The following is a 14,016-nucleotide window of genomic DNA, read 5'->3' as shown; positions in this document are numbered from 1 at the left end:
ACCTAGGCCGCGTGGGGCGGGGGCTGCGGGCCGGGGTGCGCGGCGCCGGATGAGCCTCCTGGCGGCGGCGGGTGGAGCGGGCCGGGCACTGAACCTTGGCTGAGCTGAGCACCAGCCCCTTTGTGTCCTCCGCCCCCCACTTCCTGCCCAGCTCGGGATCGGCGGCAAGGCGCGGACTTCGCGATAACCCGTCGCCCCTGCGGGAGTGGAGACAGGCTCTGTTCGGACGCCTGTGGGAGAGATGCAATCCCCTCCTCGCGGAGGGTGGTTGTGACAACCCCACTCCCCAAAGGCAGGCGTCAGAGGCGGCGGGAGAGAGCGTCTGCGGCCCCTATCGGTGCTCCGGAGAGCTCACCTGCCAAGAAGGTAGGCTTGGGGGCTGGAGAAACCGGGGTAGATGGGATGACAGCTCAGGCTGGAGACCACGCGTTGGGGATCGGAGCTGGCTGGGTTATGGGTTCGCCGCGTCCTCATCCCTGCCCAGTTGACACCCAAAGTTTGGCTCACTTTCCCATGGAGTGAGGTGTTCTGCACGGAGTTGGAAGGCAGGGAAACCCCCAAAGGCCGCACAGCCCCCTCCAGCTGATCTGGAAGCCCCGTGGTTTTACCCAGCTGTTGCTCTTCTCATACCTCAAAGATAGGGTGGGACGCCAGGAGGAGGGCAGACCAATGTGAAAGGGGGAGTCTGTGGGTGCTCTGGCCGGTGCACCGGGATGAGACCGGAGGGAAGGACCCCTCAGTGGTGTCTGATTGGTACATAGGTGATGGTCTTAGCCGCCTCTGCTTCTTGAAGTGTCAACAACTGGAATAACTGAAGAAACTGGTTGCTGTGACTAAGGGAGCCTTAAGCTACTAATTTGCGTTGATTGAACACCTACTATGTGCCTGGCATTATATGGGATGCTGCGGATACAATGAGATTATTGATCCACAGCTAATGTGAATCACAGAACAACAGACATACGGTGCGATGTGCACTGACTGGGGTGATTCGGGAGGCTTTAGAGAGAAAAGGACATTTGAGTTGGATTCAGAAGGATGAAACGCATGGAAGTCTTTGGGGGCACTTATTCCACAGAGCTGGACTGAACCCGAGCTGTGGTTTTGGACATTTGGATAAAGTGGCAACCCAGAAACAATTCCTGCTCTCCTTAATCCACTGTCTTAGCACGAAGGGAATGAACAGGATGAATTCTAGAAAAGACAGTTTTCTGGGCTAGGTCCCAAGAACCCAGGAATTCCCTTCTGGGTGCAGCTGGGAGGGGGTCTGCCTGGGGGTGACGTGACAGTCCACACAATCCTGGGTACGTCCTCCCCATCCCTAGACTCTGAGACTATTTCCTCTGACAATTGCCCTCTGCCCACCACCTCATTTCTCTTTGGGACCAGACATGGTTGGAGAAGTGGATCTCCCATTCCTTCCTCACAGATTCTTCCGTCCGTTCAATTCCGGGGCTCCTTTGGGAAATGACTGACACACCAACTTGTGAATTCATTCAGCACCTATTTGCTGTGGCCATGCTCTGTCTGCACAGGCTATTCCCACAGCTGTTGGGGATGTCATGGTAAACAAATCAGAGTTGCTTCCCCCGGAACTTAAAACAGAAAGCGTCTGGATAATTCCAGCAGAATCCTAGTCTATGCCGGTCGTAGTCTATGCCCTGCCGACTCACTCTCAGGGTGTGGGGTGCCCGTGGCTGCCAGTGGTTTTCTCCCTCGATTGTCAACCACTCTGGCTGCACCATATTCGTCCCCATTTAAGGTACCTGTCAGGACTCAGATGCTGGGCTTGGATCCTAATACTAGGCAGCTGTGGGACTTTGGGCACTTGACCTAATCCTCAGTGTGCCTCAGTTTCCTCTTCTGTAAAACTGGGGGAAAGATGAGATGATACACAGAAAGGGCATGTTACAGTGCCTGACGTGTAGTAAGAGTCAAGAAATCGGCTGGGCGCAGTGGCTCGTGCCTCTAATCCCAGCACTCTGGGAAGCCAAGGTGGGTGGATCACCTGAGGTCAGGAGTTCAAGACCAGCCTGGCCAAAGCCTGGCCAACATGGTAAAACCCCGTCTCTACTAAAATATATATATATATATATATATATATATATATATATATATGGCTGGGCATGGTGGCAGGCACCTGTAATCCCAGCTACTTGGGAGGCTGAGTCAGGAGAATGGCTTTAATCCCAGAGGCGGAGGTTGCAGTGAGCAAGATCGCTTCTCCCGGGAGGAACCTTGAACCTCCTGAGGTAGGAGAATCACTTGAACCTCCTCCTCCCGGGTTCAAGTGATTCTCCTACCTCAGCCTGCCAAGTAGCTGGGACTACAGGTGCCCACCACCATACCCAGTTAATTTTTGTATTTTCAGTAGAGGCAGGATTTTACCATGTTGGCCAGGCTGGTCTCGAACTCCTGACCTCAGGTGATTCCCCCCTACCCCCCCACCCCTGCCTCTGCCTCCCAAAGAGTGCTGGGATTACAGGAGTGAGCCACCCCGCCTGACGGGGAGGCTTTATTCTTAACCATTAGGCTAACCTGCCTCATAAAAGGTGCACTTGAGCCAGGAACTTAGGAGTTTCCTAAAGGGAGTCTGTGGTCCTGTATCTTGGATGATAGAGCTATCTGTTAGCTGAGCTTTGATGCTGGTACTGTTTGCAGTGAGCCCAGCAGGCCTGGAATAGGGTTGTGGGAACTGCACAGAGCTGGTATCCCTTCCTGATGGCTCTGTGTGTGTGTGTGTGTGTGTGTGTGTGTGTGTGTGTGTGCGCGCGCGCATATTTTTCCCTGTGTAAGCGTCACTCAAAGGGAAAGGGGGAATGTGAATAAACCAGGAGGAATGAACTAAGATTATATTCAAGAAAGAACTTCTCAACATGGATGCGATGTGCCAGAATCTGTGGATATGGGAAACCAAGACACCTCTTTTGTTGGGAATTAAGAATATCAGAGATGCTCACGTTCTAGACATGCATTCCAGCTTGGCGGCTGAGGAAGGAAGATGGCCAAGGAGTGGGTGCAAGTTTAAGATGCTCCCACCTCTCTTTCCCATAGCTCCTGCTTCCAAAGCTGCGTCTGTGTATACTGCCCCATCCCTCTAGACAGGCTGGATAATGCTGGTGATGCAAGTGAGGCCACAGGACAGTTTCCACACATGCCAGCCAGCCCCTTTCCCCCCTCCTTCCTGAAACACTTCTAAATTTCTTACAGGAGCCCTCCCCACAGGTCTGGGGAGGCCTTGAGGCGATCCCTCTCTGCCTGCAGTCAAAGGCTTTCATGCCTCTGTCTTTGAGAAAAGGGTGTTTGTTGGGGGCATGGGTATTGATGCTGGGAGTCAAGGGTGGAAACTGGGTAGAGGGTGGCTGCACTGAGAAAACAGGTAAGCAGGATGTGAACGTTCAGAACTGTAACCCTCCAGGCTGCTCCTCTCCCACGCACCTTCCTCCCTCACTCGCTGGTAGGGTGGGGTGCAGCAGAGCCCTTGGCATGCCCTGGCCCCCTGCCCCAGGTACTGGCTAGGCTGAGAACAGGTTGTACTCTTGAAAAACCACAAGAGGAAGTTTGGGGAGGGCTGGGGGTGGGGAAAGTTTTGGGGCCCCTGCCAAGTTTCCCTTACCCTGCTGAGCAGTAGTTGTGTTTATCTTGCCCTCAAAGACATTTAAATTTTAAATCCTCAAGTTTCAGAGAGGTGTCAAGGCCTGCTCAGTTCTAGGAATGGCAACCGACACCATTGGAAATGGGATAGGAGGGCCGGGCGCGGTGGCTCACACCTGTAATCCCCACACTTTGGGAGGCCAAGGCAGACTGATCCGAGGTCAGGAGTTCAAGACCAGCCTGACCAACATTTTTTTTAGTGAAAGCCCGTCTGTACTAAAAATACAAAAATTAGCCAGGTGTGGTAGCACACACCTGTTATCCCAGCTACTTGAGAGGCTGAGGCAGGAGAATTGCTTGAACCCGGCAGGCAGAGATTGCAGTGAGCCAAGATCGTGCCACTGTACTCTAGCCTGGGCGACAGAGCAAGACTCTGTTTCAAAAAAAAAAAAAAAAAATAGCTTTTTCTTTTCATGCTGATAGCACTCACGCAAACATGGTGAACATTCCTAAAACCCGCCAAACTTTCTGTAAGAAGTGTGGCAAGCACCAACCCCACAAAGTGACACCGTACAAGAAGGGCAAGGATTCTCTGTATGCCCAGGGAAAGCCGCGTTATGACAGGAAGCAGAGTGGCTACTGTGGGCAGACTAAGCTGATTTTCTGGAAAAAGGCTGAAACTACAAAGAAGATTGTGCTAAGGCTTGAGTGCCTTGAGCCAAACTGCAGATCTAAGAGAATGCCGGCGGTTAAGAAATGCAAGCGTTTTGAACTGGGAGGAGGTAAGAAGAGAAAGGGCCAAGTGATCCAGTTCTAAGTGTCTTCTTTACTTTTAGGAAGACAATAAAATCTTGAGCTTATGTTAAAAAAAAAGAAGAAGAAGAAAGAAATGGGATTGGAACAAGTTACCCATCTGTTGGATTTCACCTGGGATTTGTGCCGGTTGAGAAAGGCTAATTCCAGAAAGCCTCCCTTCCACCTTCTTTGGCCCCTTCACTGTTCTGTTTCCCAAAGCATTCCCTACAATCTTTAAACTCAGAGGAATGTGGCTGTAATGGCCACTTAGGAGCTGAACGGTGTTGCAGGAGCTGTCCCTAAGTGTTTTACCTGCACTGTCTCATTTAATATTTATGCACTGCAACTCCAGGTAGTAAGCACCTCTATCTCCAATTTACAGATAGGAAACTGAGGCTCAGGAAGGCAAACTTGCTCAAAGTCATTTAGCTAGTAAGTGTCAGAGCCGGGAGCTGAACAAGGATCTGTCTGATTTCAGAGTCCAGGCTCTTTACTTATGAATTAACTCTCCACCTGACCATTGACTTCCCTAACATATAAAACACTGAGCAACAGGGAGGCTGAGACGTAAAGGTATTTTTTCTTTTTTATATAATTTTTTTTTTTTTTTAAAGAGATGTGGTTTCTCCATGTTGGTCATGCTGGTCTCGAACTCCTGACCTCAGGTGATCCACCCTCCTCGGCCTCCCAAAGTGCTGGGATTACAGGTGTGAGCCATCATGCCTGGCTGATCTAAAGGTATTTTAAAAATACTGTTGCTAGTTTGGAAGGAGGATAGAATTAATTGGAAGGGATTCCTTGGAAGTTAGTGTATTTAAGAAAGGATAGCCATACGAGACCAGCCTGACCAACATGGAGAAACCCCGTCGCTACAAAATAACAATAGTAAAATAGAATAAAAAAGAAAGGATAGCCAGGCCGGGTGCGGTGGCTCACCCCCGTAATCCCAGCCCTTTGGGAGGCCAAGGTGGGCAGATCACGAGGTCAAGAAATCGAGACCAGTCTGGCCAACATGGTGAAACTCCATCTCTACTTAAAATACAAAAACTAGCTGGGCATGGTGGTGCACGCCTGTAATCCCAGCTCCTTGGGAGACGGAGGCAGGAGAGTCTCTTGAACCCCGAAGGCAGAGATTGCAATGAGCCGAGATTGCGCCACTGAACTCCAGCTTGGCCACAGAGCGAGACTCCATCTTTAAAAAAAGAAACGAAAAGAAAAGAAAAAGAAAGGATAGCCAAGTGAAAAAAAGATGCAGGAGGTGAGAGGTCAAGGTCACACTCTGGAAGGTTGCAGCAAGGGGAAGATTTAGGAGGGGTGCGGCAGCGGTACACAAATATTTTAAAGGTAGCCCTGGCAAGCCTTGAAGTAGTGGGTAGGGGAACTGGTGGAGGCAGATTTTCAAAAACGTAACACCTTTCTAACAAATGGGGCCTAGAGCTGATGCTGTAATAGGGGCTTCTGCCAGCGAGACGACCTCAAAGCCCCTTGGCCTGTAACCCCTGCTGTGATTCCGCGCACTTCCCTCTTCTGTCATCCTTTGCTCTCCCATTCTCCCCGGCCGATGGTAGTTCCCCAGTCGTCCACCAGGTGGGGCTGTTGCCCAGCATGTCGTCCCAGGGCCTGCTGGATTGGGTGAAGATTTGCCGGGTTCTTCAGGCGCTGACTGGTTTTAAGTGGCCTCTGCTCCCACCCCCTCCCCATCTCTTTACACACCAGGGCCCAGAAAACAGCTTTTGACCCAGCAAAGCCCCCATAAAATGTGCTTTTCTGGGCCGGGCACGGTGGCTTATGCCTGTAATCCCAGCACTTTGGGAGACTGAGGCGGGTGGATCACTGGAGGTCAGGAGTTCGAGACCAGCCTGGCCAGCATGGTGAAACCCCCATCTCTACTAAAAATACAAAAATTAGCCGGGCATGGTGGCAGGCACCTGTAATCTCAGCTACTCAGGAGGCTGAGACAGGAGAATAGCTTTAACCCAGGAGGCAGAGGTTGCAGTGAGCAGAGATTGTGCCCTTGCACTCCACCCTGGGCAACAGAGCACGGTTCTGTCTAAAAAAAAAAAAAAAAAAAAAAAAAAAATCGGGCCAGGCGTGGTGGCTGGCTCACACCTGTAATCCCAGCACTTTGGGAGGCCGAGGCGGGTGGATCACGAGGTCGAGAGATCGAGACCATCCTGGTCAACATGGTGAAACCCCGTCTCTACTAAAAATACAAAAAAATTAACTGGGCATGGTGGCGCGTGCCTGTAATCTCAGCTACTCAGGACGCGGAGGCAGGAGAATTGCCTGAACCCAGGGGGCGGAGGTTGCGGTGAGCCGAGATTGCGCCATTGCACTCCAGCCTGGGTGACAAGAGCGAAACTCCGTCTCAAAAAAAAAAAAAAAAAAAAAAAAGATCAACAAGTGAAAAAAAAACATGCAGGAGGTGGGAGGCTGAGGTCACACTGGAAGGTTGCAGCAAAGGGGAAGATTTAGGAGGGACGCTGCAGCTGTACGCTAATATTTTAAAGGTTGCCCTGACAACCTTGAAGTAGAGGGGAGGGGGACTGGTGGAGGCAGATTTTCGAAAAACGTAAGACCTTTCTAACAGATGGGGCTTAGAGCTGATGCTGTAAGAGGGGCTTCTGCCAGCAAGACGACCTCAAAGCCCCTTCGCCTTTAAACTCCTGCTGTGATTATTCTCCTGCTTCCCTCTTCTGTCATCCTTTGCTCACCCATACTCCCCGGCCCATGGTAGTTCCCCGATCGTCCACCAGGTGGGGCTGTTGCCCAGTGTGTCGCCCCAGGGGCGGCTGGATTGCGTGAAGAGCATACCCGGGTTCTTCAGGCGCTGACTGTCAAGGGGCCTCTGCTCCCAAACCATCCCCATCTGTGTACATACCAGGGCCCAGAGAACAGCTTTATTTTTATTTTATTTTATTATTTTTTTTTTTGAGACAGAATTTTACTCTGTTTCCCAGGCTGGAGTGCAGTAGCAATCTCTGCTCACTACAACCTCTGCCTCCGGGGTTCAAGCAATTCTCCTGTCTCAGCCTCCCAAGTAGCTGGGACTACAAGCGCCTGCCACCACAACCGGCTAATTTTTTGTATTTTTAGTGGAGATGGGGTTTCACTATGTTGGCCAGACTGGTCTCGAACTCTTGACTTCATGATCTGCCTACCTTGGCCTCAAGAGCCCCACCTCTCTAAAACTATTTGCGCTCAGTGGCCCGACCAGTTCTCCCACCAGGATGAAATTCCCCAGGACAGCTGCTCCTGAGGTGAGGGGTGAGGGGTTATCTCTGGAAGGAAGGGAGAGGAGAGGGTTGCTGGTACCTCCATCATTGGCCCAGATCTGCTTGCTGCCCCTCAGACCTTTAGAGAGGCACAGAGCTGCTGGACCTCCAGGGACACAGAGTCAGAGCCCAGAATGAGCAAGGACACCCTGATTTTTCTGAGACGTCACCCAGGCTAGAGTGCAGTGGCATGATCTCAGCTCACTGCAGCCTCACCTTCCCTTGCCAGGCAGAGGTGATGCTCCATCTCAGCCTCCTGGGTAGCTGGTACCACAGGTATGGTGCCACCACGCTCAACTAATTTTTTTTTTCTTTTTTTTTTTTTTTTTTTTGAGATGGAGTCTCATTCTGTCACCCAGGCTGGAGTGCAGTGGTGCAATCTCGGCTCACTGCAATCTCTGCCTCCTGGGTTCAAGCAATTCTCCTGCCTCAGCCTCCTGAGTAGCTGAGATTACAGATGCCTGCCACCATGCCCAGCTAATTTTTTATATCTTTAGTAGAAACAAGGTTTCACCATGTTGGCCAGATGGTCTCAAACTCCTGACCTCGTGAACCTCCCGACTCAGTCTCCCAAAGTGCTGGGATTATAGCCATGAACCACCAAGCCCAGCGTGCTCGGCTAATTTTTTGTAGAGTCGAAGTTTCGCCCCGTTGCTCAGGCTAGTCTTGAGCTCGTGGACCAAGCAGTCTTCCTGCCTTGGCTTCCTAAAGTGCTGGAATTACAGGCGTGAGCCATCGTGCCTGGCCAGAGACACCCATTTTGCAGGTGAGCAAACCAAGGTACTGAGAGGTGGAGCAGCTCACTTCTGTCCACACAGCCCGTCTGTGGCTGAGCTGGAAGTTTGACTCAGCCATTTGGCTGTAACGTTTGTGCATGTAACCACTAATCTGTGCCATCTCTCATCTAGTGGTCGAGAGAACCTGTTCTCCACAGACAGAAGAGTTTGAGTTCTAGCTCGGCTCCTTTCTGGCTGTATGAAAGTTCCTTTGTCTGTAAAATGGGAATGATTATAGGCCCCACCTCTCTGGGTAATTGTGAAAATTAATAATAACCAATATTAGTTGAATGACTGCTGTATGTCAAGAAACTTTTTGCATCCTCACAGCAGACTATTAGGAAGGCATTATTCTGCTTTTACACATAAGGAAGCGGAGGCACAGAGACTGCAGGATTAAGACTTCCTGCCGGGCACAGTGACTCACGCCTGTAATCCTAGCACTTTGGGAGGCCAAGGTAGGTGGATCATGATGTCAAGAGATCGAGATCATCCTGGCCAACATGGTGAAACCCCGTCTCTGCTAAAAATACAAAGATTAGCTGGGCATGGTGGCGCACATCTGTAGTCCCAGCTACTCGGGAGGCTGAGGCAGGAGAATTGCCTGAACCCAGGAGGTGGAGGTTGCGGTGAGCCAAGATCGCGCCATTGCACTCCAGCCTGGGTAACAAGAGCGAAACTCCGTCTCAAAAAAAAAAAAAACCTGAGGTCGAGAGTTCAAGACCAGCCTGACCAACATGGAGAAACACCGTCTCTACTAAAAATACAAAATTAGCCGGGCATGGTGGTGCATGCCTGTAATCCCAGCTACTCGGGAAGCTGAGGCAGGAGAATTGCCTGAACTTGGGAGGCGGAGATTGTGGTGAGCCAAGATGGCGCCATTGCACTCCAGCCTGGGCAACAAGAGCAAAACTCTGTCTCAAAAAAAAAAAAAAAAAAAAAAAGACTTCCGAGCCTACACTTCTCTAGAATTATGAGACAATGCACACAAAGCCCTGCTGCATGGTGGGCAGGCCATACGTCCTTTGAGTGACAGCTGCTGTCAGTATCACTGCATCATGGGCATCATCATCTCCCAGTTGGAGCTCCTCGGGGTGGGCATGGGGCCCTCTAAATCCAAAGAGACAGCCCTGGTTTCCTTCCTTACCATTCCACCCATGGCTTCGTGTTACCCTCTTTTCTTTTCTTTTTTTTTTTTTTTTTTTTTGAGACGGAGTTTCCCTCTTGTCACCCAGCCTGGAGTGCAATGGCACGATCTCGGCTCACCGCAACCTCCGCCTCCTGGGTTCAGGCAATTCTCCTGCCTCAGCCTCCTGAGTAGCTGGGATTACAGGCACGTGCCACCACGCCCAGCTAATTTTTTTGTATTTTTAGTACAGACGGGGTTTCACCATGTTGACCAGGATGGTCTCGATCTCTTGACCTCGTGATCCACCCGCCTCGGCCTCCCAAAGTGCTGGGATTACAGGCTTGAGCCACCGCGCCCGGCCCCCCTCTTTTCTAAAATGAAAATCAGTCCACAAGTTCTGGCCTATGGTCTGACAGTTGGATAGAATATTTGAAGCTGGGGCTGTCCCAGAAACTCCCAGTTCTGGCCCCAGCTTTTTCTGCTCCAACTCACCCTCCCTCTTGTTCTCTGTTCTCTTCCCCCTCTGCTGTTCCTCCCTGCCCCCTCCCCTGAGGTCTCTGAGTTCTGGGAAAGGAAGCCGGAAAAGGGGCCTCAAACAGATGCAGACCTTGAGCTCCAACTTGGGCTCCAGCTGGAGGAGGGAGGACCAGCCAGGGGCCGTGAGGTCCCCCGGTCTGTCCGTCCCTGAGAAGACGTCTGTTTATTATTCACACAATCTTAAGCTCTGGTTTGTTAAGCTCTGCCATGCTGGGTGCTGTGGAATCTACTGGGAATAAGGCCCAGGGGAGTTTCTTCTTCTCTGGCCAGTGCTATCACAAAGCTGTCTGGGTTATGGAGAGGAGGAGCGCCGTTTCCTCCCCACGGCGGGCCCCTGAGATGCAAGGCTGCCTTTCCTGTCTCCCAGCTTCACTCACTGGCTTTTCTGCAAGCAGTGTCTGCTATAGAACCGCACACTTGGAGACTCTTCAAATGTGGCATCTGTTTGCATCTCAGAGAGAAAGGGTCTCGGGGTTACAAACCCTCAGATGTACTGGGTGACTGGGCGTAGGCCAGGATTTCGAACATTCTAGTTTCTCCCAGCCTTCTCCACCTTCCTTCCAGTCAGCTGGTACCTGCTGGTCCTAGGGGGAACTCTCATCTTTTCCTGGAATTGACTTGACTTCTACCTCTAGGACCCGGCTGAGCTTTGCTCTCACATCCCTCGATCTCCGAGGATGCAGCCTTCTCCGGCCTGGGCCTGGCCTCTTGGGTTCTCACTCAAAACTTTTTACAGTCACTGGGCTTGAGATGGACGCCTGCTGGGTGGTCCTCCGAAAGTGTTTCTTCCCTGCCTTTCCTCTGACACAGGTCCTAGGAGTCAGTTTCGGTACCTCTTGTGGGAATCTGTTGTGTGGCTTTTCTCCAAATCCTCATGTATTCCCAGACACATGGTTCTCAAGATATTTGTGATAATAATGGCGTATCTCGACACTACACTCCCACGTGGCAGGAGCTGTTGTAAGTGCTGCCATTTCCTTTATGCCATTTGTACATCAGTCAGTTTATCATAAATAGGGATATTTATTAACCCCCTTTTCAGCTATTCCTTGCAAACACATCCTATGAGGTTTTTTATTTTGCAGATAAAGTCCCTGAGGCACAGAGGTTAGGTAGCTAGTCCAAGGTCATTGAGAGTCTGGTGGCTGAAATAACTCCGACCTCAGTTAGACTTTTATTGGATTGTTTGTTTGTTTTTGAGACAGAGTCTCGCTCTGTTGCCCAGGCTGGAGTGCAATGGCATGCTTTCAGCTCAGTGCAACCTCCACCTCCCGAGTTCAACCAATTCTCCTGCCTCAGCCTCCCCAGTAGCTGGGATTACAGGCGAGTGCTACCACATCCGGCTAATTTTTGCATTTTTAATAGTGATGGGATTTTGTCATGTTGGCCGGGCTGGTCTTGAACTCCTGACCTCAGGTGATCCACCCACCTCAGCCTCCCAAAGTGCTGGGATTACAGGTGTGAGCTACCATGCCCGGCTCAGACTTTTCATGCATAGTCTGTGTGTGTCCTGCACATGTGTGTGTACCCACCTACCAGGGCAGGTGTGAGATTACACTGGGTCCCCTGTTGGGACATTGTTGTGTACACAATCTCAGGACTAGTAGAGCAGACTGCCTGTGTGCGTGACACGCAGGGATGCAGGGAGGTGTGATGGTGCTGACGCGAATCCCCCTGGCCAAGCCCAGAGCATCCTGGATCCCCCAGTGCCTCCTAGCCAGTGCTTTAGGGTTGTCCACTAAGCCAAGAAGGTGGAAGGGGAGGACCAAGCGTGCCCCAGCTTTGCTGCAGCAGGCAGGTCAGGTGTCATGCACGGCCCGGAAGCAGGAGTGGGTGGTGGTGAATGTGAGTTCTGCTAGGTGGAGCTGGGCCCTCACCTATCTGGGGAGCTCTGGTTGAATCAGCCCAACCGTAGCCACCCTAACTGCGGCAATGGTGCAAACAAGCTTTTCCTCCAGCTCCCCCTCCAATGCTCATTTTCCTTTCCTTGCTCTCGCAGGAGACACAGGCTTTGGGGGGAGTGTGGAATTAGGACAGCAGCTGGAGGGGGTGGTTCAGCTGGGTTCTAGTGCTGGACCTCTCACCTTGACCTTTAAGTGACACCTGAGACCTTCACCCCGCAGTGGGTGGCAGCCCTGGCCCAGAGGGGATGCCACATACCCTGTCCAGAGGATAGGACTACATGGTTGGAGGACTGCTGGTCTCACTTGGATTATTCATCCAACATCTGTACGTCTGGGAGGCCTTAGAACCATTCCCTTGTCCATTCTTCATGTAGTGGAGCCACCTTTGACGCAACGTTGGGTTCAAAGTCAGTGTAAAAACAAGACACACGTCAAAGTTACTAGTAAAGTCTCTATTTTATTGTATTGTATTATTACTGTTATTTTTGAGATGGAGTTGCACTCTTGTTGCCCAGACAGGAGTGCAATGGTGTGATCTTGGCTCACCGCAACTTCTACCTCCCAAGTTCGAGCGATTCTTCTGCCTCAGCCTCCTGAGTAGCTGGGATTACAGGCAAGCACCATCACGCCCGGCTAATTTTGTATTTTTAGTAGAGACGGGGTTTCTTCATGTTGGTCAGGCTGGTCTTGAACTCCCAACCTCAGGTGATCTGCCTGCCTCAGCCTCCCAACGTGCGGGGATTATAGCCACCTCGCCCAGCCTTAAAGTCTCTGTTTTAAAGAGACTGCTGTAAAACACAGGATACATGATTTGGACATGCTCTTCCATCTCAGACTCTCCAGCATTGCCGGTTTTTGTTGGGACACATGATCTGGCTCTTTCCAGTTAAGTATTATGTTGAGCCTGGGTGAAGGCATCACGTCATGTAAGTAGTACATAGGTTTCTGTGGTTGGTTGATGTCTCTTCCAGTAGATATAATTGAATTTATGACCGTTAAATATGCACATTTAGGAATTCAGGATGCATACTTTTATGGTCTAGCGGGGCCTCAAGAAAGGTTTCAGCTACAGGGCTATGAGAATCTGGAAGAAGGAGTGGTTGCTTTTGCCTGGGTTAACCAGGAATTTCTTTTCAAAGGTACCATTTGAGGAGATAAAAGAGGAGTGGACTGGATGAGAAATTATTCCGTTTTAAATGCTGGTTGCTTTTGGATCTTTTTACTCTTCTGAATGCTCTGCGTTTTTTACTGAAGGCCATATTATGGAAATAATTTCTTTTTTCTATGGCAATTTTTAGGCTTATTTCTTATTCTTTTTCTAGAATATTACTGATTATTTCTTATTTCTAAAAGAACTAATGGTTATTTCTATAATCACTATTATTTGTAGAACAATAATTATTTTTGATATGACCACTTCTTGCATTTTTTTTTTTTTAATTGAGATGGGGTCTCACTCTGTCACCCAGACTAGAGTGCAGTGGCGCAGTCTCAATTCACTGCAGCCCCTGCCTCCTGGGCTCAAGCAATTCTCCTGCCTCAAACTCCCAAGTAGCTGGGACCACAGGCACAAGCCGCCACGCCTGGCTAATTTTTTGGATTTTTGGTGGAGAAAGGGTTTTGCCATGTTGCACAGGCTGGTCTTGAACTCCTAGGCTCAAGCGATCTGCCCACCTGTGCCACCCAAAATGCTAAGATTACAGGTGTGAGCCACTGCACTCCACCCTTGCTTTTTAATAGTTAAAAAAAAAAAAGTCCAGCAACAGAATGGGGCCAAGAGGTAAAATGTGAACAAGGGTAAAGAATAGCAAGAACTGGGCCGGGCGTAGTGGCTCACACCTGTAATCCCAGCACTTTGGGAGGCCCAGGCATGGGGATCACAAGGTCAGGAGATCGAGACCATCTGGGCTAACACAGTGAAACAATGTCTCTAAAAAAAAAAATTGAAAAAAGGAATACCAAGAACTGGATAACCAGGCTTGGAAGTAGGCATTTTAGAGACTGAC

General features: G+C 50.4%; 2 protein-coding genes across 4 annotated transcripts in view; both read left to right on the top strand.

Moving 5' to 3' along the window:
- The window catches only part of CCND3 (cyclin D3), a 125,215-nt gene continuing 111,199 nt past the window's right edge, over positions 1-14,016 (top strand). The window contains exon 1 of one of the 3 annotated variants that reach the window (XM_010333858.3): positions 1-366. The gene's annotated coding sequence lies outside the window, so the exon portion shown is untranslated. The remainder of the gene's footprint in view (positions 367-14,016) is intronic. The other 2 variants (XM_074397795.1, XM_074397794.1) reach the window with 2 other exon arrangements.
- Positions 2,112-14,016, top strand: part of LOC101029201 (large ribosomal subunit protein eL42-like) — a 36,254-nt gene continuing 24,349 nt past the window's right edge. The window contains exon 1 of the mRNA XM_074397798.1: positions 2,112-14,016. This exon is cut by the window's right edge and continues 24,349 nt beyond it. Coding sequence (XP_074253899.1) covers positions 4,091-4,411 — 321 coding nt within the window. The 5' untranslated portion in view covers positions 2,112-4,090 and the 3' untranslated portion in view covers positions 4,412-14,016.

The sequence above is a fragment of the Saimiri boliviensis genome, chromosome 4 (genome assembly GCF_048565385.1).
Source record: "Saimiri boliviensis isolate mSaiBol1 chromosome 4, mSaiBol1.pri, whole genome shotgun sequence".
Classification (NCBI taxonomy): Eukaryota; Metazoa; Chordata; class Mammalia; order Primates; family Cebidae; genus Saimiri; species Saimiri boliviensis.
The sequence above is the reverse complement of the archived record's forward strand: the minus strand, read 5'-3'. Positions and strand labels throughout refer to the sequence as shown.